Source organism: Euwallacea fornicatus, chromosome 19 (genome assembly GCF_040115645.1).
Source record: "Euwallacea fornicatus isolate EFF26 chromosome 19, ASM4011564v1, whole genome shotgun sequence".
Classification (NCBI taxonomy): domain Eukaryota; kingdom Metazoa; phylum Arthropoda; class Insecta; order Coleoptera; family Curculionidae; genus Euwallacea; species Euwallacea fornicatus.
Genome location: NC_089559.1, coordinates 2,587,246 through 2,609,281, shown reverse-complemented (window position 1 = coordinate 2,609,281; position 22,036 = coordinate 2,587,246). Strand labels below are relative to the sequence as shown.

Here is a 22,036-nt window from a genome sequence, read left to right as displayed (position 1 = left end):
CAAAATTATTTTTTTTTAATAAAACATCAAAATATTCCTTCTTGTGATACATCATTGTAAAGGGGCTACTAAGGACTTTTAAATATGGCCAAAAAATGTACAGGACCGTATTTAAAAAACTCAAGTTGTTGTCATTATCTCAAAAACTAAGCAACATTTAAAATTTACTAAAAATGAGAAAACTATGAAGTTTTCGCATCAAACGTTTTGATGAAAAACCTTTAATTTTCGATTTATTTAGAAAGTTAAATTTGACCGAATTTTAGTTTTTTCATAACTCACAAACTAAAAATCATTTGGCAACATTGTTTGCAGTTCTTAGAAGAGTATGAAAGTTGGTACATTTTTTCTAATTTAACTGACCCTGTAGCTCTTACCGTTTAAGAAACAGCAATGACAAGACATCAGATTTGGAACACCCAGTATATATAAAAAATTTAGCTTGATAATTAGTTAGCCTCAAAAAACATTTTTTTTTAACACGGAATCCATTCTTTAACGGGAAGATGGGAAAAAATCATTGCTAACAAGGGCCAATATTTTGATAATTAATATAGTCGAATTTGTTATAGGAATAAACGTTTCAATTTTACCAAAAAATCGACATTATATAGCGGAACACCTATTATAAGCAGCCAGTTCCAACAAAGAATCATTGGACGATGACATAATGCTGTAGGGAATCGTGAATCTGGTACCCTTCATCAAATTCCTGTGTCTCTTCTGCCTAAACCCTTTTAGGGTATTTCAACCTGCTCCACTGGAGCCATTTCCCCGAAAAGGGCAAACATTCGGGTGAAACTTTAGTTATTAAGATTTCATATGAATTGGCGTTCAGTGGCGTAGGCTGACAATAAGTTGGATTAATTACTCTGCTTTGCAGTCGATTGATATTAAAACTGTACTAAAATATTTAGATGTTAGCAAAGGTTCAGAAACTTTATACGAACAACATTTCAAATGAAACAGAACGATATTTAAACTTCCTTAATTATTTTTCCTCCAGGACGTAACTTGACATCTTGCAAATTGCAGCCTTTTACATGAATTTCCTAAGAGATGTTAACTTTTAGAGAAAAGGAACACTTTGCCTCATTATGATAAGAATCATGTTGATGACAGCAGCCCAAGTCAAGATAAATATATTCACAAAAACCATTTGCTCAAGTTGAACGTGCGGAATCTCCAAGAAATATCTTTACTATTTTCGCATTTATGAAAACGATGAATCTCTGAATATTTGACTTAACTTTAATATGGATCTAAATATGTTGTTTCTAATTTCGGGGATTAAGAAGTGGACAGTGCCATCACTTCGTAAATCTTGAACAGAAGCTGAAATCAATATCTAGCGGGGATTTCACATAAAATCGGAAAATGTTTACCGAAGAAAGGACGCGAAATGGCTGTTTACGAGAACTTAGGAAACCTAGAATATTTGGCATAAGAATCCAATGAGGATTTTACATAAAATATTTCAAATTTTCTCTTAAAAGAACTTTAAAAGCTCGCTTCACATTGTGCGTATACGTTTTGCATCTCGTGTACCACGTCTTGTGTTTTGTAAGGTTGAATTTAATGACCATACTTCCTCTCCAAAATTTCAGAAACCGGACGAGGATTGTGGCGTAATCAACAAAACTTCCCCTCTTGCCTGCCTTCAAGACAAACTTCCCGCATTTATCTGACAAGAGCACAAAGCTTTTCGATAGTTTTAGACGATCCGCTATAAGGGAAAAAAAACTTTTCTACAAAACTTTACTTATCAAAATTACATTTCACTCCACAATGTAAATTAAAAGAGAGTAAAAAACAGGACACTAACTGCTAAAAACGTGTACCAAAAGTTGTACTGAGACGATCCTCTACCGGAGCTAGAATCTCCATTAAAATTGGCAATATTACACCGTGTTGTATTACATGTAATGCAGGAAGTCACGTCTATGTTTCTTGCTTGGTGTTGCTGCTTGAAATAGTCACAGAAATTCACAACTGATGCGTTCTGAATCTGGCAGTCTCTGTAAATTCCTGTTTTATTTGCATCAGTTCCTACAAACTTAAAAATGAGGAAAATCAGTCCCTGAAATTATGAAAATTCACCGGTGAACTTCAGATATGCAGACACGCATAATGCAGTGGAATTTTCAGAAATGGTAAATTTCTGGTTGCAAGATACTTGGGTGACGCCATTTTGAACTGGATTTTCGCATTGGTCTGGTTGCGTTAGGGGATCGCAATCGTAGCAAAGCAATTCCGAGCTATCTTGGGCTATGCCTACAAATCAGTTAATTTTTTATCACAATGTTCAATTTAGGACAGCCCTCAAGATGCTTACCTTTGTTGAAAAATATGAAAAAAGTCACAATTAACATGAAACTTAAAGATTTCTGGCCCATTTTAACTGCACTTAACTTAGTCACACAAGAGAAGCAAATTGTTTAACTAAAAATTCTCGCTTATGATGAAGTTTATCTTATCGCTAAGTTAGACTTATCTTTTATTGATTTTAAATCATCGAGGTCTTAGAATTTTGAGTCTAATGGGAAGTTCCTTTAATATCTGCTAGATGTTTGTTTAATCAGCAGTGACTAACAGCGTATCAGCTTAGGTGATATCAGGTGAGAATTTAATAAATTTATATTTCACTGAAATACAGTATAGATCAGTTCACCAGGGAACCTTCAAATTTATCTCGTATTTCTCTCGAAACAATTACTTAAATGTACCATCATATAACGAACATCGTTCCAGATGGAAAAGTTTCGCGTGTTCTAGTAAAATTTACATAAATAATGACTTCGGACCCAGCTCTAGCACATTTCTGTTAATCATTATTTAGATCGAAACCAAAATGGGGTAGTTTGAGGAGAAAACTTGAGGTTTTTGCTTGATAGAAATGAAATTGGAATGATTTTTGAAGGAAACTTCTGGTTTTCGTGTGATATACAGGGTGTTTATTGAACATATGGCAGGAGTTATTCCCTGGACTATTCTAAGAACATTTGGTCTTTGGAAGATGTGGTAAAAGCGTCTTCTTTCCAAAGGGATAGAGCGAGAAAACATTTTGAATATAAAAATTTTTGATATTTTTGAAATTGTTAATGTGGTTGAAACAAAAGTTGGGCGCACTAGAGTGGGCTTGTGCAGTATATTCGTGATAGAGACCTTTATTAACGAAAGTTTAACTATTGAAAGAGTTTTGTTATTAGATTTATGTATCCCGCCGATTCATATACAAAAAGGAATAAATAATAATATTAGGCTTCATTTTATGAAATAAATGTGTGGACTCGTTAAGAATATATGTGACTAGATAAAATAAACAGAAAAAGGGGGGAAATGGGAGATGCGGCACTAGATAGGCGAGGGGTCATTAGTTAGTCTTTGCATAGATCTTGCCCATGCAATACAAAAATAAAATGTTGCTCCAGTTTGTATTAACAACTTGTGCTGTGTTTTATTAATCACTCTTTTTCTATCCTTATCCAAAATTTGTAGTTGGCATATCGCTAAAAGGTAACGCATTTTAAATAAAAATTATTTTCAGAAAACCCAGTGTCTTGCGCCATATTTTTATTTCGACTACAATGATAAATTCAGAATTATGAGAATTTCGCATAATCAAAAATTTTCCTCACCCTGTAGCTTCGGAACAAGAACGCATTTCAGAAATCACCAAAGGACAAAATATTTTTAGAATAATCTAGGTAATGTTTTCTGTACATTTAATAAACATCCTTTGTATGAAAATATAAAATATTCTATTGTTAATGAAGTAAGAAGGTAAAAAACCAATTATTTAATTAAATTATATCTTTGTGTAGGGAACAAGTTTGGAGCTGTCTCTACAATGACTCTGTAACTGGAACGAAGAGAGTCAGCCTAATGGAATTTGAATAGGAAAATAAAGGAGCTACAGAACAATAAACGACAAAAAAAAATTAATCAATTTAGAAGTCCAGTGGCAGCCTCATACTTTTTTCATCTCCCGCCAAAAACTGATTAACTCGTAATTCAGAAATTTTCAACTCGAGGACATGAAAAGGTGCGCCAATGAAACTTACATCGAAATACACAAAAGCTACAGGACAATCTCAGAAAAAAAAGCTAGTATAGATTGCAGTGGCAGCGTTAGAATCCATTTTATCTCACACCTAGATTTTAGTATCGACTGGAGAAAAAATAAATCTACGCCAATGAACTTGCACTGAAAAATACAGAAGGTATAAAACACTGTTTGAACACGAAAATGGGTTTTTATGGAGTTGCAAAAGTTACAATGGTGGCTTTACAAGTTTTTATCCCCTTCAAATTTGAATTTCATTTTTGCTGATAAACTCACGTTTTAGAAATTACCAATTTGAGTATAAAGTCATAGTAAAATGCCAAATTTCCGATTTTAAAGCACACTCGTGTGATGAAATACTACTTTTAATCAGAAACTGCGTCTGGTAAACTGAGTTACTGTACGCTTATAGAAAAACTGGCTTTGACCGTCCCACTTGCGTCGTTATAAGTAGATTACCACCAAAGGGATTTTAATGCAGAGAACTTGTTGGTTTGTCCCGCATATTCTATTAAAACAGCGCCGATTTTAAGCTGGAAATTATTTATTCAAAACGCCAGGAAAATACCGAAACGTATTCGCATACGTTTATATACAGGGTGTGAATTTGAAAATTCACCCTTCCCCCCTATAAGTCGTTGGAACACGTCGATTTTGTTATCGAGAGTGAATAATTTTTATGTAGAACTCACTGCACCCCTTTTAACCGTCACGGTCTCAACTGTCCCAAATAGTAAAAGGAGTCAAGTGATACATCATTGCAAGGAGCTTTTAATTCTCTGCACTTTGGTACCTCACTTGTCCCATTGGTCTGTTGCGTTTAGAGTTAGGCGTCGTTGATCAATATAAATTCATTTTTCCTATTAGCGTTTTAATAGCGTTGAAACTAAGTTTTTTTGTTAAATTCAAATACGTCTTGCGATTACGAAATTGTTGTAATAAATCAATTTACTAACCGATTTACTTAACGTTTACTGTGACAACCATCAAAGGAAAATGCGCATGAAGAGCAGCGGAAGTTTTTAATGCTAGAAATTCTAGTTCTAATGTGAGTCGCAGAGACGTTTTGGATTTAATTAAAAAAAATCTGACTCGGGTTCAACTGCAAAAAAAAAAAAACAAGGACTGTTCTGCGTGTTTGAAATGAAGGTGCTCAAAGAGAGGTTCTGGAAACCAACTTTTCAGACCCAGCAAATCACCGCGTACGGTCGCAGGTTAAACCGAAATGTCACATAAAACCGTACCAAAAGCACTGAAATTTCATCCATGCAAAATGCAAATTTTACAGGAACTTCCTAATGACGATTTTGATAAAAGAGTCGATTTTTGCGAAATTGCGCCCAACTTAATTAATAACAAACAACATTTTTTAACAAACATTTGTTTCAGTGGCGACTGCACCTTTTTCCTTACCGGTCGGATCGATAAACAGAATTGCCGATGTTGAAGCGACGACAATTTACAACGTTTTCGGAGAGGATGCTACACAGTGACCAAAAGAAATTCGTGTTCGGGCTAGTATTCTCGGACGTGCGTTATAGAATCTTTGTTTATGGAGAAACGCTCACCAGCAGAGCTGCACCGAAACTTACTCGAAAACGCAATTGATCCGTGAACAACAACTTATTTGAAAGATTAAGTTGGTCGAGATATCTTGCAAAACGGCTAAATACATTTTCGGCAAAATGGAGCTCCACCGCATTATTTTCGCTTAGTGTGAGAATAATGGGGTGCACGAATTTCCTCACAAATGGATTGGTACAAGAGAACGGGCAGAATGGCCTGCAAAATCACCCAACTAAACGCCGTTAGATAATTTTTTATGGGACATATAAAATCAGTTGTTTGCGAAATCCAGGCAGATAATATTGAGGATTTGAAAAGAAGAGCTACAGAGGCAAGAAGGACTATTCTAGAAGCGATACTTGAAGTTGTCGGGGAAGTTTCAAAACAGGCTTTATTGTTATCTGGAAAACAATAAAGGCCATTTCGAACATGTAATAAACTAAAAGTGTTAAAAATAGGAATTCCAACTGCGAATGTATTTTTTTAAAACTAGTAATAAGAAAAAATATTTTTCTTCATTATCCAAAATGGCCATGCAGGAGTCAATTGCAATAACTCTCTATTCGTAAATACGTTTGAATTAAAAAATGTTAATTTCAACGCTATTGAAAAATTAATAGGAGAAATGAATTTAGAACGATCAAAGATGCTTAACGACAACCCAACACTCAAATGTAGCAAATCAGGTACGAAAATGTAGAAAATGAAAGGCCCTTTCAAATGATGTATCACTTAACCCTCTTTACTATTTAAAATATTTGAGAGGGTAGCTCTGCGGGGTAAAGGGTTGAAAGAGGCGTAATAAATTCTGCATAAAAACTTTTCCCACTCAATAATAGAATCGATGCGTTCTGACGATTTGTTAAAAATCCAACCTGTTTCGAAGTATAGGGATGCGAAGTTTTCAAGTTGACACCCTGTATAGTATGCAACGAATGCGTGGAGAGTTTGCAATATCTCTGAAACCGTTTGGTGAAATTTTGTAAATTATGTAGCCATAAGGGAAAAAAGGATGCAAAATCATGGCTGAGTTAACGACTATTTTTATCTTACTAAACAAAAATCAAGGCAGATATATCGAACTCGAAGGCACTACAGGCACCTGCCCTCCCCAATCGTACATTATCCTTTGGAACATGGAAAATCCCCTACGTGTATATTTATTTTTAAGAGCATACTGAGCAAATGCTTTAAGGGGGACGCAACCCGAAATTGTAGAGGTGTAAAGAGGGCCTTTTGTGCATCGCACGTAGCTTCTTTGCAAAAGGGCGGGAGGGGGGCTGTACGAAATGGAACGAAATATAAAGATGAAGAAGGCATAAACCCCAATGACAGAGGGGAAGACTATTAATTTTTTTTTCAAGAAATGGAATTATTATAGCCAAACATGAACTATATTTTAGCTAATCCTCAAACGACTTTTATTCTCCGCACACAATATTCTTCCTCTTTTTGGCCTCTGATGGATGAATTCCATTAGGAAGTTCCGGTCGACAATAGAAAACCTCACCTGCAGGTCCTATATTAATCAAACCTGGCATTGGGCCAACTTTTGTCTTGGTAAGACAAGCTCATTTGCGCGTGCTGGTCTAGGATTTAAATCAAAATTAGTACCCTTGACCCAAATAAAGTTACGTTGAAATAAAATCCTGAAATTGGCTCTAATTTGCCAGTAAATTTAAATATCTATTACTCAAAGCATCGAGCCATTGCTGCCATTTCCAAATAGCACTTAACTAGAGTTCAGTTTCCACTTTTTCCTCGTGGACGGCCTTTCCGAATTTCCATGAAACGCTACGTAGCATCGATGCTTTTTGCCTTTAAGGTTCCTAGGGAATGCGGGGATTTCACGTCAGCCTCGTGTATGTTTCTTCTCTTGAAAGGAAAATGCCATAAAAGCCGAAATTGGAAACTTTAAATAAATAACGATCTTTAACCTGGAAAAGTGCTTTCCAGATGCCTATAGCAGGTTTTCGGTAAATTATTGGAATTCCATGAAAGCTTAAACCCATTTGAACGTAAGCAAAAAAGTGCTCCAATGTTACCTATTGATCCACAATATCCTCTCTGTTTCTTTGTTCTCACAGGCGTTATAATGGATTTAGACAAGATTTATTACAGGGAAATTTTCTTCCTTCAAGCTCCAAGGAAAACTGCAATAATGCAAAAGAAACTATAAAATCACAATTCAAGCTCGGCATTCAGATTCGCCTCGTCACGTAACCTAACCTGGAAACCCACTTTTTGTTACCCTTTCCAGAGGGCTGGCCGAATATAAATCATCCAGAATAATGTTACAATAAATCGATCGATATTGCTTTTAGCACGCCATCGTCCCATGTCCTGGGTAATCCTAGAATGGATGGCTTCATTTCTACCTTGGATGAAAACATTTTAGAAACCCGATTGTAGAAAAATAACCACTTTGTTTCCTTTGCGTTTGAATCGCGGATGAGTTGAGTGAAGCAGCCCCATCACCTCAGTTCAATAATATTTTGGACCCTTTGAATCTCCGAAATAGCTCAGCTTCATTGCTGGATAAGGGCCAGTGCTGCATTTGGTAGAATTAATAAGGACAATCCACTGATTGAGTTTTAAAAATTCCCGTTGCTTTGGGGACCGCATTGAAACTACTATTTAACTATTATTTATTTTACTATTATTTAACTGACGATTATCATCCCCATGGAAAATTTGATAATGCGAAGGAATCAAAAACATACAAAACCGCTTAAACGTCCTTCGTCCGAATTCCGTTTTGTCACGTAATACCAATAAAATTAAAATCGGGAAAATAACAATTTGCAGGAAAATCATTGCCTCATCGGCCTGAATATTTCAGGATCTCAACATTGACCCAAAAACCTAAATTCAATTCGGCTCTCTTCGGAAGTTACGCTTTATTCAGCTGTTGCAGCTTTCGTTCCCTGCTGCAGCAATAGAGCCCTCAGAATTGCAAATGCGACTTTCCGCCTCAGTTCGATAAGAACTCAAACTAAATTTATTATCGAGCTAAATTGCATCGGTTGAGTACCACCGAATCGGCTCACTCAAAGGGATTTATGAAGATTTACTGCAAAGTTGGTTAGAAAGTCGGTTAGAGCTCTTCAGCATGTTTCTGATTTAGAGTGGCGGAAGCTGAAGGTGTATTATATATGAGAATCTTTTAAATCCAAATATCGATCAATTTGCAGTTTAGACTAAATTTGATTCGAGCAGAGAGCAAATTGAAATTAACTTCTACAAGAAAAATTTAAGGAAAGGAAACATTTGTTCGATGTAACAAATCGAAATTTTAATGTAAAAACTTTAAATGAGGCTTTTTTCGCTCTCGAAATTGTACGGTTATTTCTCAACAATTTTCCTTTTGCTTCGTCGGCATTATTATCAGTTTTGCTCGTTTGATTGGCCCAATTTTAACTCGATAATTGTTGCTTTCTCACACGTAATTTTGGTTTCGCTTCGACTTTTTCCCTTATTGCAATGGTGCGTGAAATATTTTTGAAACGAACTTATAATCAAGCGAAGAAATTGGGCCACGACTGAGCACAAATGAAGAATACTACAGGATGAAAATTCCTTTTCCGAGTAAAATCTCAATCGTATCAGACATGCTCTCTTAGCTACCTCTTACTAACATTTCTATTGGTCAACGTTATTGGATTGGAAATGATCCTTTTGTTGGCTAACAAAATAATAAGCCCTGGAATTTTTCCGTTCTTCAACTCGAGGAAAATAAAATTCTTTTTAAGCACACAAGTGGGTTATTACCGAGAAAATTCCAGCATTGATCACGTCATATTGTGATGCACCCTGAGTTGGCTTTGTATTTGACTTCGCAATGTGTTTTGCTCTTCAAAAACATTCCAGAAATGATTCGAAATTCCACTAAAAATGTCCCCGCTTTGCGAAAGAGCGATTATTCTCGGCCTGCTTCAGATTTCAATTCTGCCCAACCAATGGATCGAGCAAACAAGAAAACTAGAATTTTAATGAATTAGGAAACTCCTGTCCCAAATTGCTTTGTAAACTCAAATCAATCCTTACGGAAACTCGCATTAAAACTTCAAAGAAACCCATAAAAAGGAACATATTTAATGCTGAACAAAAATTATTTTCATGGAAATATCCAGCCAAATAGAGCTACCTTTAATAATTTCTAATTTTCCACCAAACGCGTTCCCAGTTTTCCGATCCAGTTTGTTCCCCAATTTAGTTTTCAATTACTAAGGGCTTCTTTTCAAATTTAAAGCAATATTCAAGTAAATAACACTTGTTTCACTCGGCAAAAGGGCCATACTGAAAAATCCTTCTGTCGCATTGAATGACCATTTGATTTACTTGTCTGTTGGTACCGATGATAATTGTCGTTTTGAAGTTCTCAAGCCAAATTCTCAAACCCTCAAAACGTTACGAAATTTAATCCCGTTTTGCGGCTTCGAAAATAAAAGGAGGGAAACCTTAAACACGGTTTAAAATAAAAGAATTTTCTTCAATTTTCCACCTGAATGCTCTAGCTAATATTTTGTTCCCACCTTAACACAGCACAATCTACACATCGCCAATTTACATCGCTTTTTAATCGAATTAACCTCGCAGCGTTTCATTAGAAATCCCTATTAAATATTAACCTTAAAAGATAGTAAATCCTTTAGAGAAGAATTTAATTTAAAATTTTGTTACAGGACGCTTTGCTGAAGCGCTTAGGCTCCAATGCTTACCCCTTTACTATGGAAGTTACCCCATTAGCCCCTCCCAGCGTTCAGCTGGTGCCTGCGAAGGAATACAATGGAGCACCCATTGGTACCAGTTACGATGTCAGAGCTTACGTTGGTAAGGAGCGTCATACATATGCAGGGCAATCAAGTTCTATTAGGGAACTAATTTTTTATAGTGAGATTTAAAATGAGCTGCGTCGTGAGATCTCTGATGAGTTTGTCATTTCTCAATATACACAGATTTTTTCTCCAAAATCTGTAGCATATTCAACAGATCAAAATTATTGGCGAAGGGAGAAAATTTTGGTCTGCCGATGCGCATTCGGTTTTGGGTATTTTTCAAAACGTGGATTTCTGGTTAGTTCATGTTAGCCCACCTCAAAATGCGCTGACGTCCCTCTGACGTAGTGCTAAAATTGCGGCAATTTCTCATCTCACTCATCGCGACTGGAGAAGCTTGCTTAATAAATTAACCCGATGTAAGGCCATCTCTTTTAGGGCCAATGGGTCAAACTCCAGACGACTCTACTCAGAACGCAATTTCCACGCTAAACCGTGATATGCCCTTATTTTACCGTTCCTAGAGAAAAAATCCAAATGATTCTCCCTACAATTTGATAGTCCAGGATAATATTTTAGCAGTAAATCTTCCAGCTTTATTCCAAATAATGTTTGACAGTGTTCAACGTGAACTAACCTGAAGTGACCTTTGTGATCTGAACTAACCTTTTCCGTACCGACAAACCGCATATAATTCGCAGGAATTTATCGGAGGTCAATGAGGCAATGAACCTGTCTGTTTTTTCCTCATTTCATAAAGAAGCTGATATAAGAAAACTGTCCAAAACGTGATGAATTTTCCGTATATAAATTTGATTAATTTGGTCATAATTTGGGGATTGTGTTCCACAATTGGCCCCATTAGTCACGGAGATCTTAAATAATCCATCTCCGTCTGGAAAACGCCCCGTTAATAAACGAAGTCCAATTTAGCGGCATTACGAAGATCATCTGGTAAATAATTGAAATAAAAACACGACATTCATAAGACACCCAAAAGCCATACAACTTTTTGGTCCTCCTGTTAATGGCGCTAAACTGATTTTACCCTCAAGGAAGGATAATTAGAATTAATGTCCCTCCTTGAATTCTGACAGTTTTTATCATTGAAATGGGAAAACTAAAGTTTCAACATTTTCTCAGGGTAATTTGTATCGATTTCGTCGTCTTGATTTGCTTGTCAAATGTCGCAGCTGAAACTTTTTAATGACCCAAGTTTTCCGAGAAAATATTCTTTTCTTGTAATGAGTTTGTTCAAATAAAAAGTTCTTCCTGAAAGTGACAGGCGATGGAAAGGTGTAATTAATGGGATTATTGTTAGCACTATCAGCCGATAATGCTGTGTCGTCTGCACATCATTCATCTTTTCAGTCTGTTCCAGCATACCAGGTCTGTAAATATGAAACCGGAATTTGCCTCCAAATATCCCTAGTGGTCAATATAGGTACTACCTTATCGTGTTATTAGGGTACTATATTTCTTATTTACATCTGAGAATGATTTTCAAATCATAACAATTCAGGTTCAATACTGCAGTACAGTTTGCAATAGCTTTGAGTATGTCGAATTTTGTGCCTACAAATTACGATTTGCCTAAAGCATTGATCTTCTGTTACCACGTGAAAAAAACGGTTGCAGATCCACATCGCATGCTTGTTGAAGCTTACGGTGAACATGCCCTTGGAAAATCACATTGCTGTGAGTGGTTTAAAAAATTCAAAAGTGGCAATTTTGACGCCAATAACGAAGAGCGCGGAAAACCACCGAAAAAGTTTGAAGACGGCGAGTTGCGAGCTTTGTTAGATGAGGACGATGCTCAAACGCAACAACAATTAGCGAACCAATTAAATGTGACACGAGAAGCCATTTCCATTCGTTTGAAAGCTATGGGAAAAATTCAGAAGATAGGAAAATGGGTTCCACATGAACAACAATGAAAGACGGCAGGAAAATCGAAAAACCACTTGCCAATTGTTGCTCACCAGGTATGACAGAAAGTAATTTCTTCATCGAATTGTGACTGGTGACGAAAAATGGATCTATTTTGAGAATCCCAAACGTAAAGAATCATGGGTAACTCCAGGCGAACCATCAGCATCGTCATCAAGACCAAACCGATATGGACGGAAAACAATGCTCTGTGTTTGGTGGGATCAAAAAGGCGTACTTTATTATGAGCTGCTAAAACCTGGAGAAACAGTTAATACTGAATGTTACCGGCAACAAATGATGGACTTGCATCGAGCTTTGCGTGAAAGACGACCAGAATATCAAGAACGGCAACACAAGGTGATATTGCGTCATGATAATGCACCATCACACACTGCAAAACTGGTGAAGGAAACGATTGGGACGTTCCATTGGGAAGTACTATCGCATGCGGCTTATTCACCCGACTTAGCACCATCCGATTATCACTTATTTGCATCGATGGGACACGCTCTTGCAGAACAGCACCTCACCTCTTACGAAACAGTTCAAAAATGGCTCTATGAACGGTTTGCCTCAAAAGAACAACAGTTCTTCTGGCGTGGCATCCACAAATTGCCAGAGAGATGGGAAAAATATATATGGAACGATGGGAAATGTTTCGAATAAAATATTTTTTATAATTATTGCGCAGCTGAGTTATACTTTTTATTAAAAGATTCCGGTTTCATATTTACAGACCTGATAAACAATCCAAAAAAAGTACAAATCATTTAAGGCTTTTCAAAATCTTTTTGGTACCTGTGAAAGGGGAGACTTTGAACTCGAAAGTCTGCAAAAAAATATTGTCGAATCGACATATCTCCCATTGGCTTTCCGGTCTTCCGACGAAAAAAACTTCCGACTATCAAGCTGTGCTTAAATTATGTTAATAAGGCAATTTCAGCTTTTTTGATTGATAATTTCTGTTAAGGTTCCTCGACAAACATAACCACGAAAACAACATTTTGGTTGACGAAAGTGGACTGTATTAAATTTAACTTATTTTAATAATGACAAGAATTGTTGGTGTAAGTGCGAAACGGGGGTTTGCTTGCTTGGGCGGAATATCCACTGTGTTTTCGATCACATATCCGGAGCCGACACCGTTCCAAGGCGAAGAGAAAAAAGAGAGCAAAGTTACTTCACTTATCCCTTAAGTACTGAACCGGAGGAGCTCCAGCCAGCGGCGCGCCGCCACCAAGAGCCCTTGGAGGCTATGGTCGCGCCGGATGCCCTAAATCGCTGCGATCGGGCGAGTACCTATACGAGTCGCTTTTCTGGAAGTATCGCACACCCGCCGTATTGCAGATCACGGCAATAGAAAGCTTCTTTTGACTAGTAACGTATTTCCCAGCCGTAATGAACCCTTGGACACGGCCTGATGGGCGCTGTGGTCTGGCATCCAGGTGGCATTCTTGGAATAAGTGTCGATGTGCATGGGTGTAACTTAAGGGATAAAAGAACGACTAAAATTAACGAAACAAACTACACCAAACCCAATAACCAAAATTCTTAACACCTTCAGACTGTCGAACTGACGGTAAAAGCGCCCATAACTCACACCTGGTAGGAAGCAAATATTTTCCAAACGACTCAAGAGGATTTTTATCATTTTTGGGAACTACTTGGGATGAAATTTTGGATTAGCTAACCGGGCGAGGACGCCCCGGTCATTTAAGTCTGGATACAAAGCAAATTTTTGAAAATACTGTGGAGAACCGCCAAGTTCCTACACTCCCTCGTTCAAAAGGGGCCTTTGGACTCTCAGTAAAAATGTTTTTTTTTTAATCGCCCAACAACTTTGACGATCCCAAATTACGATCGCGGTAAACCAACTTCCTCAATAAAGCGCCTCTAGGCTTAAACACAGACGTATTGTGGCTTGCCTACATTTAGGGCCTCGCCAGATATGAAGTGGCTACGTTTGCATTGTCGAAATATGATCGTTAATTATTCAACGCCTCTCTTCAATATATTCTTTCAAATTAACAACATCTTTTGCAGCATAAACTTGTTTTCAAACGAAGCTTTCAGCCGTACCTCATACTTCCCTCAAAGCCGAACGTTTTAGCGCAGTAATAGATGACAACTCTGCTAATGCAATTAATTAACTGTTCTTTTATGTAGCAGGAAATCCTTGCAAAGGAAAGCAGGCACTGCATTTGCATGTAATTTACATGAGAGAACGCTTCCGTAAGATGTAGTATTTCAGCTTTTCTTTTTCGAATATGGAGGTACATTAAGCTGTATTATATTCGATTTACTATTCACTGAACATATGGAAGGGATGTTTCCTGTCTAATCGATTCATTAAAATCTCCCCGAAAAGGGCATTAGGCGGGTTCACCTTTATTTCCCATCTACGTGACATTTATTTAATCATTCAGGAGATTGATTAGTTGGATAATCGAAAGCTGGACTGTTTTTTTGAAAGTGAAAATACTGTAATCCGGATTAGAGCTGGATTAGAAAATCTAAGCTTCTTCTTTCCGCATTTCCGCCTCCCCAGTCGCATAATCTGTGCAAAACGCCACAAATCTGCGAAAATCCCATTAAGCCAACTTCCAGTTCGAATTAATATTGCATACATGAATTATGTCGTCATAAATTTTCCTGTAAACTGCCCTATTTTATTTAAGCATTACGTTACAGGTGGTGGTTTTCAGAGGGGTTGAAAGCCCGTTTATGGGAATTTTCAACTATAGTAATTAAATTTAATAACTCTTTCCTGATCACTCTAACCCCCGTATTCCCCAAACCTGAACTTGAAGCTTAAGCGCGGTTTAAATTGATAATTTTAAATGGAAAACTGTCAATTTGTGCCGCGCTTAGGCCTTAAGGGTGCGCTTGTTTAATGGGTGATGTACTTTTCCTGGACGGAATCGATGTATCTTTCGTTGTTTACCATCGGACGTGTGTAGTTTTACTATCCCGGTGTTCGTTCGGCTTCGGACTACGGAGCGTAGGGAGTGAATGATCCAATTATGTTAAGAGCGAATTTTGCCGTGTCAACCAATAATCGGGAACCATCTGGTATGATGACCCTAAAATTTCAGTTTGCAAACAACCGCTCATCCCCAAGGCACAATATCTTATCTGAAATTGACGTTTAATATATTCCAAAGGGGGCTGAAACTTTAGAAATTTGAATTTGCCCCACTGGCAGTAACTGGTACTTTGATAACCGTTTACGGGGAGAAAGACAATTGGGGAGAAATATTCCCCCAGAGGAATATTAACGACTAAATTTTAAAATCTGTGCCCTTCGTCACTCCGTATAATCCGTATAATGATGCGACACGTTTTTACCCACGGCACAAACCGGCTTGTCCTTAGTAAATTATTTATTTATTTTTTTTGCATATTTTTATTTTATTCTCGAACATTGACATCACGCTTCATAAGAAACCCGATAACGGTGTGTGTGCAGCACAATAAGGCTCTACATTGCTTTCAAGAATTTCTTTGTTGTATGTTACTTTAACTTCTAATAAAGTACTGCTTCGCCTTTAAGCAAACTTCAACATAATAATCATCATCTGATCTGATAACAGTATTACGGATCGGGTATTGACGTATATTATATTCCAAGGTTGTAAAGTGCATTATTACACGGCGAACGTCGAAAGGTGTCAGGGTCATGAACATTTAGGTGTAAACTCGGCGTATATTGGATTTTATTACTGCTGGATTTAACTAGACCTCATAACAAAAAACTTATCTAAATGAAGCACAAATTAATTCCGAAATTGGACATTCATTTCCATGGCAAATATAAATTAAACAACAACGGGTATGACGACAATATTGCGGCCGATTAGATTGTTAGGTGAATAATGACCCATATACGTGTTATTGTTACCCTGTTATTTTACTTTACTCGATATTTGCTCAACACACGCAATAGTGGGATCTTCTACAGGTAGCAGAAGCAAAAATTCAATTATGGGTCCTCGAAAATTGCAATTGCTGGGAAGTGTCAGTAAAGCCTTAATTATTTAATTTATTTAAACCTGGAAATGAGTTGTAGAACTGCTTTTACAAGTCCTAGCTTCCCTAATGTTTTAGGTCTTTGCGGCCCCGATTGGCTGTGCCGTAATGGCTAAAAAATATAAAACTTTATAAAGCTGCTGTTAGTTTTAACTTCGGAATAATCGCTGTAAGTGAAGATTAACATAAATTTCTGGAAATACTGTAATTACTGTGTCTCTAGTGGGAAAAGTAACACATTCACGGCCGACGACATTAATTGATAGCTGAGGCGAGGAAACAGCAGAAGCTGAGAGTATGACTTTTCGACACCAAGCGCATACTTTTTTTTTTTCGGAAGTGAAGATTAATTCCGAATGTGTACAGGGTGGTCCTCCGGGCAGTCCCTAGGTCGATTGCGGGAAAACCACAATTTGGAAAAATCTGAAAATGAGGGAATATACCTAAGCTGTTGGGAGACACGCGCTAAAAATATTTTCAAGATGGCGGCACTTCCGGTTATACCGGAAGTAGATGTCGACTCGCTTATTTTAAACGGAACGCCCTATATGTTATTGCATTTTTGGACTCTACGATGAACTCTGAACACCTTTTATTGTGCGAAATGTTGAACGATTATTCTTAACCGTTCTGGAGATATTTACACTTAAAGATGAAATTTGACAGTTACAGTCAAGCGGCGTAGGCCATGGAAAACCAATGGTCGGTGATAAAGTTTCTATGGAAACGTTTACCAACTTTTGACAGTTTGTTAATTAAATTATTAATTATGACAAGACTAAATTTGTCATACGAAGATGAAAGATCGAAACGGTTGATTTTAGATATAGGTATTAAAACACAAAGTGACAGTTATTTAACGCGATGACGTTAAGAAAAATGGGGGTTCTTAATTAGAAAACACAAGTTTTTAGTGATTTGTGATTGTCAACTTTAAGAATTATTTATGACCACCCCGTACATTATTTCGCAAGTTTTACTGCACACGCGGCTAAAGTTGTGCTTTATCAGCAGTTCCTCAAAAAATTGCAGCGATATAAATTTCTCCTTTCGTAATATCACCAAATGAGTCAATGACTGCAACTGTCAAATTTCATCTTTAAGCGTAAATATCTCCAAAACGGTTAAAAATAAGCGTAAAACGTTTCATATAAAAAATGTTAAGAATTCATCGTAGAGTCCGAAAATGCAATAAAATATAGGGCGTTCCATTTAAAATAAGCGAGTCGACATCTACTTCCGGTATGACCGGAAGTGTCGCCACTTTGAAAATATTTTTAACGCGTGCCCCCCAACGATTTAGGTGTATCCCTCCATTTTGAAATTTTTCCAAATTATGGTTTTCCCGCAGTCGATCGAGGGACTTCCCGGAGGACCACCCTGTATACTTCCAGTACAATCTATACAGGAACAGCCAGCTGTACAAGAATATTTCCTCAGCTTCTTACCCCTCTTTCAGTTGCGAAGTAATAGACTTTCCCGGCCGCATATATGTGAGGAAAACCTACCGATCGGCATAAAAATAATCTCAAGTCTTCTCGTTCAGTGGTACTAAATTATGTCAAAAATCGTCTCTCTGAGCATTGAGACGATCTATTCAATTTATGATACTTCATTCAACAAACTTAAAGTTTCCTCCTTGAGCTGTACTAATTTTTGCTGAACTCTTTAAGCTCCTGCTAAGTGTCTTATTAGAGGTGACTTGCATCGAGCTAATAGTTTAAAGTTCTCCGTAAAATTCGTCAGCGCTCGCTGTTGCGAGTAACAACAAGTCGTACAAAAGCTGCAAAAAAAATCCTTAAATAAGTTGATTAAAATTCTCCTAGACAGGAACGAACTTTTTAATTATTTATGTTGCTTTGTTTTTGATTTTTTATTATTTTTTTAACTCGAATCGAAGAGAAGTGACTTTGAACCACCGAACTGAGGAAACATGTTTCCCAAAATTCCACCTATGACAGATCAATGCCAGCCACACACTTTGGTTTCCCGTAGTTTTCTCCTTAATAGCTTCTTTGAACCTATACAGAGCGTCTGTGAACTACCTAGCCAAACTTCTGGAGGCGGTTCTACATATCCAACGCTACCAAAAAAGGCAAAGTAGGAAATTTCGTATAGCTCAGCCCATTTAGCGGATTTTTTTTTTTTAATTTTTTTAATATAAATGCCCCTGTATCTTCCTTTACATTTCTGGTACAACAATTCGAATAGTACCGTTAGAAAGCAATTAAAATTTTTCATTATACACAATCATTGTGAATTCACCTTATTTGCACTTTGCTCGTTTTTTAGACGCCTAAACGTAGAACTTTGTTATTTCTTCCTTTTTGTTAAATATTCAACCGTCCATTGCATCAACAGATTCAGCATTTTATACCATTTTACACCACATGAAAAACATCTACAATGTCCAGTATATACAATTTACAATATACAGGAACTTTCTCCTGTAGGACGGTTTCCTGAGTTTACCTTACTTTTAAAAATATGACAGAGATGTCAATTATTGAAAACCACTTGCACAGAGAAAAACTGCATTTGCAATAAATTTTGGGTAAATTAGAAACACTTGTGTACAAAGGTAATGTGGACACAGTTGCAGAACTTGGATAAAGAATACGTGCAAGCTGTCTCCAAATAGGTGAGGGAAGAGGAGAGATCGGTTGCGCGAAACGTTTTTCAATTTTTGAAAATACAGATTTTTTCTGTACGAGTGATTTTCAATTACTGACTCTCGCCTCACTCTTTTAACTTTTTAAGAGTAAGATAAGCTTAAGAAACGGTGCCACGATAGAGTGGTACTTGGTTGTAGATGTCTTTTTATGGCGTTTGAAATAGCGTAAGGTAGGGAACCTTTTGGAGCAATGAAGAGTTAAAAGTTTAATAAAACGAAAGAAATAAAAAAGTTTTATGTTCGGGCCTCTGGAAACTGAATAAAGTGCAAATGAGATCAATCGACACAAGTTGTTTACAATAGGAAATTTAAGTGGCTTTCCAACGGTATTATTGGGATTTTTGTAGCGGCAATGCAAAGCAAGATACGGGAGCATTTAGATTACAAAACACGACAAGTCGTCAAAAACTAAAAAATGAAATTTCCTCAAAATGGGTAGACTTTTTCGAAATTTTCTACTTTACATTTTAGGAGGCGTTTGAGGTGTAGAACCATCTTCTGAGGGGGGGGGCTAGGTAGTTAAGAGACACCTTATATGTGTACACAGTGTGCCCACTTAACAACTCCCGAAATTCTATGAGTTTATTTTTGATTTTATAAAAAAGAATAATAATAGGGATGAACATGAGGCTAATGAAGGGAAATTTTAAAATTTCTTGCAACCGTACGAGTGTCTCAAAAAAAAGTGCGTCAAAAACCGTATTTTTTTTTAGATAACTCCACCTGCATTTTTTCACTTTATAGAATCCTCTTTTGAGCCTGTGTTAGTTCCTAGATCCTTTTTTACGCTGGGATACAGTGACTTGAAGATATGACGTTTTAAAAGACATTTTAGATATTTGCATTATTTCGTAAATAGATTACTATCACAGTAAACTTAAGTTAGTTTTTCATAATTTTCGGATGGATCCTCCTGTAAGATCACTTCAGGATGTACGAATTCTTATTTAACGAAAAACACAGGCAGGACGTTTTTGGCACGATTTTAATTTTAATCATTTTAATTTCACTTTTCTTGATTTTCTCGAATAAGATGATGAGTTTTTTATGACACAGAACGAAAGAAAATTTAATTTTCTTCATTTTGGTGTAAAAAAATGTCAGATTTATCATGGACTTAATGGATTTATTTATTGGTTCAGGAAAACCTGCAGCGATGGTTTCTATGTTATTTGTTTTAAAATTTTATCACTCCTTCATTTCCTCACTAATCTCTCCTAAGCTAATGCTTGGATTTTCTACTACTGTTGAAGTGATGTGCGGTTCGTTTTCTGCTGGTAAGATCCTCTTCTGTCAACTCTTCATTTCATAACTAACAATTCCTGTTCGTCCAAAACGCTCCTTTAGGCTTTTTAGACTGCTTGTATCGGGTTGTCCTTTATTAGGAAATCGTCGTGCGTTAATCCGAGATGCTAATGAACAATTTTCATCACATGAACCAATTACATAAATCATAATAATTTCTTGTCGAGCATATTTCATTTTGATGGTCAATTTTAAAATAAATACTTTTTGAAGAATCAGAAAACCGTAACGGAGCCGTCAAATTTTAAAACAAACAACATGGAAAATGCTCAGACACTTAATCCTGAATGTAAGTTTTCTAGAAATAATTAATGGTTCCATTATCTTTATGATAAATATGCCATTATTTTATACCAAAATTAAGAAAAAAATGTTTTTTCGTTTTGAGTAATGAGACACTCACCATTCTATTTGAAAAAAACAACAACAAGAATTGAAGTTAAAAAGATGAAGATCAAAGTTGTTATTGTGAACACTCTATATGTGGATTTGGCTAAACGAGTATTCATGTCTGCTAAGGTGATCTTACATGAGAATCCATGCGAAAATGATCAAAAGCTAACTTAAGGTAACCGGGATATAAATTTTTTTGTGAGGCAATGCAAACATCTAAAATTTCTTTTAAAAATATCATGGCTTCGAGTCACTCGATCCCATGGATGTAAGTGGAACTAACGCAAGCTCAAGGGAGGATTCTACGATGTGAATAAAATCCAGGTGGTGCCATTTAAAGAACTTTATGACGCCCCGTTTTTTTTTTTTACAAAAAAGAGAAAAATATGTCACTTCCGTTCCCTTGATACATAATATCTATTATTCCCCGCAGTATATTTGCTGCCGCCCTCTTAAAAACCTTTCTTTTGCCGAAGAAAAAATGTAGCGAAATCGAATGCGAAATAAGATTTCAGTCGTCATTCGACATATTTTCTGAAGCGAGGACGTTGGCTTGGCGGAAAATAAGAATTCTCGTTTAGAGTAGCATTTTATCTTTTGATTAGAAATAGGACCCGAAAAATGTATAATAAGGGCTGAAGCTGTGAATTCTGAGATTTTTTATTTTCCCTTTATTGACACGTCAGGCACTTCCCCTTTTTAAGGGGATGCGAAGGGGTGATTTTGTCGACTTTCCTGGCGCGTATTTTGGGATATTTATTTGTCAGCTGGAGCTTTCGATATGAATTGAGGAAAGAAGGTTGAAAAAGAATAGTTAAAAATAGAGTTTAGGTCGAAAAGTGGGAAGTTCTGGCAAAGGTTTAAACATCAAAAGAATAATCGTGTTTTAATGCAAAAACAATTATGTAATCCGTATTATCTCTTGATACCACATGAATTAATCGGGTGTTTCAGGGCCGACACACAAAGCAAACAACATTAGCTAGAGATAATGTCGATTACCGATCGGGTAATTAAATTGATGCCTTGCCAAAGCAATCTAATTACCGTTTTTGTACGGTGATAAATGACCCTTTTTCAGCTGAAAGAATAGATGAGAAGCTGCATAAAAGGACAACAGTCAGGATGGGCATTAGAGTAGTCCAAAGGGCCTTCGCCCCACCCTCACCATACCGGTACGTCCCTGGAGGAGGCAAAACCTCGAAGGAACAGGCTAAAATCAACAGGAAGGCATTGCTTTTCGGGTGCAAGAGTGCGCCACTAGATAACCGATTTTTCACCCATCAGGAAGGT

General features: G+C 36.8%; 3 protein-coding genes across 8 annotated transcripts in view; 1 reads left to right on the top strand and 2 right to left on the bottom strand.

Annotated features, from left to right (window-relative positions):
- LOC136345274 (14 kDa phosphohistidine phosphatase-like) overlaps positions 1 to 22,036 on the bottom strand; it is a 138,529-nt gene that overhangs the window by 25,141 nt on the left and 91,352 nt on the right. The window lies entirely within an intron of this gene.
- Positions 1 to 22,036, top strand: part of LOC136345268 (arrestin homolog) — a 170,264-nt gene that overhangs the window by 58,290 nt on the left and 89,938 nt on the right. Inside the window, exons 7-8 of the mRNA XM_066293389.1 lie at positions 10,318 to 10,465; positions 21,825 to 22,034. Coding sequence (XP_066149486.1) covers positions 10,318 to 10,465; positions 21,825 to 22,034 — 358 coding nt within the window. The remainder of the gene's footprint in view (positions 1 to 10,317; positions 10,466 to 21,824; positions 22,035 to 22,036) is intronic.
- Positions 1,745 to 2,492, bottom strand: LOC136345272 (uncharacterized). The gene is made up of 3 exons (XM_066293397.1): positions 2,336 to 2,492; positions 2,101 to 2,274; positions 1,745 to 2,049 (listed from the first exon to the last, which is right to left on the bottom strand). Exons 1-3 carry the CDS (start codon positions 2,394 to 2,396, stop codon positions 1,796 to 1,798), a joined length of 489 nt encoding a protein of 162 aa, XP_066149494.1. The 5' UTR covers positions 2,397 to 2,492; the 3' UTR covers positions 1,745 to 1,795.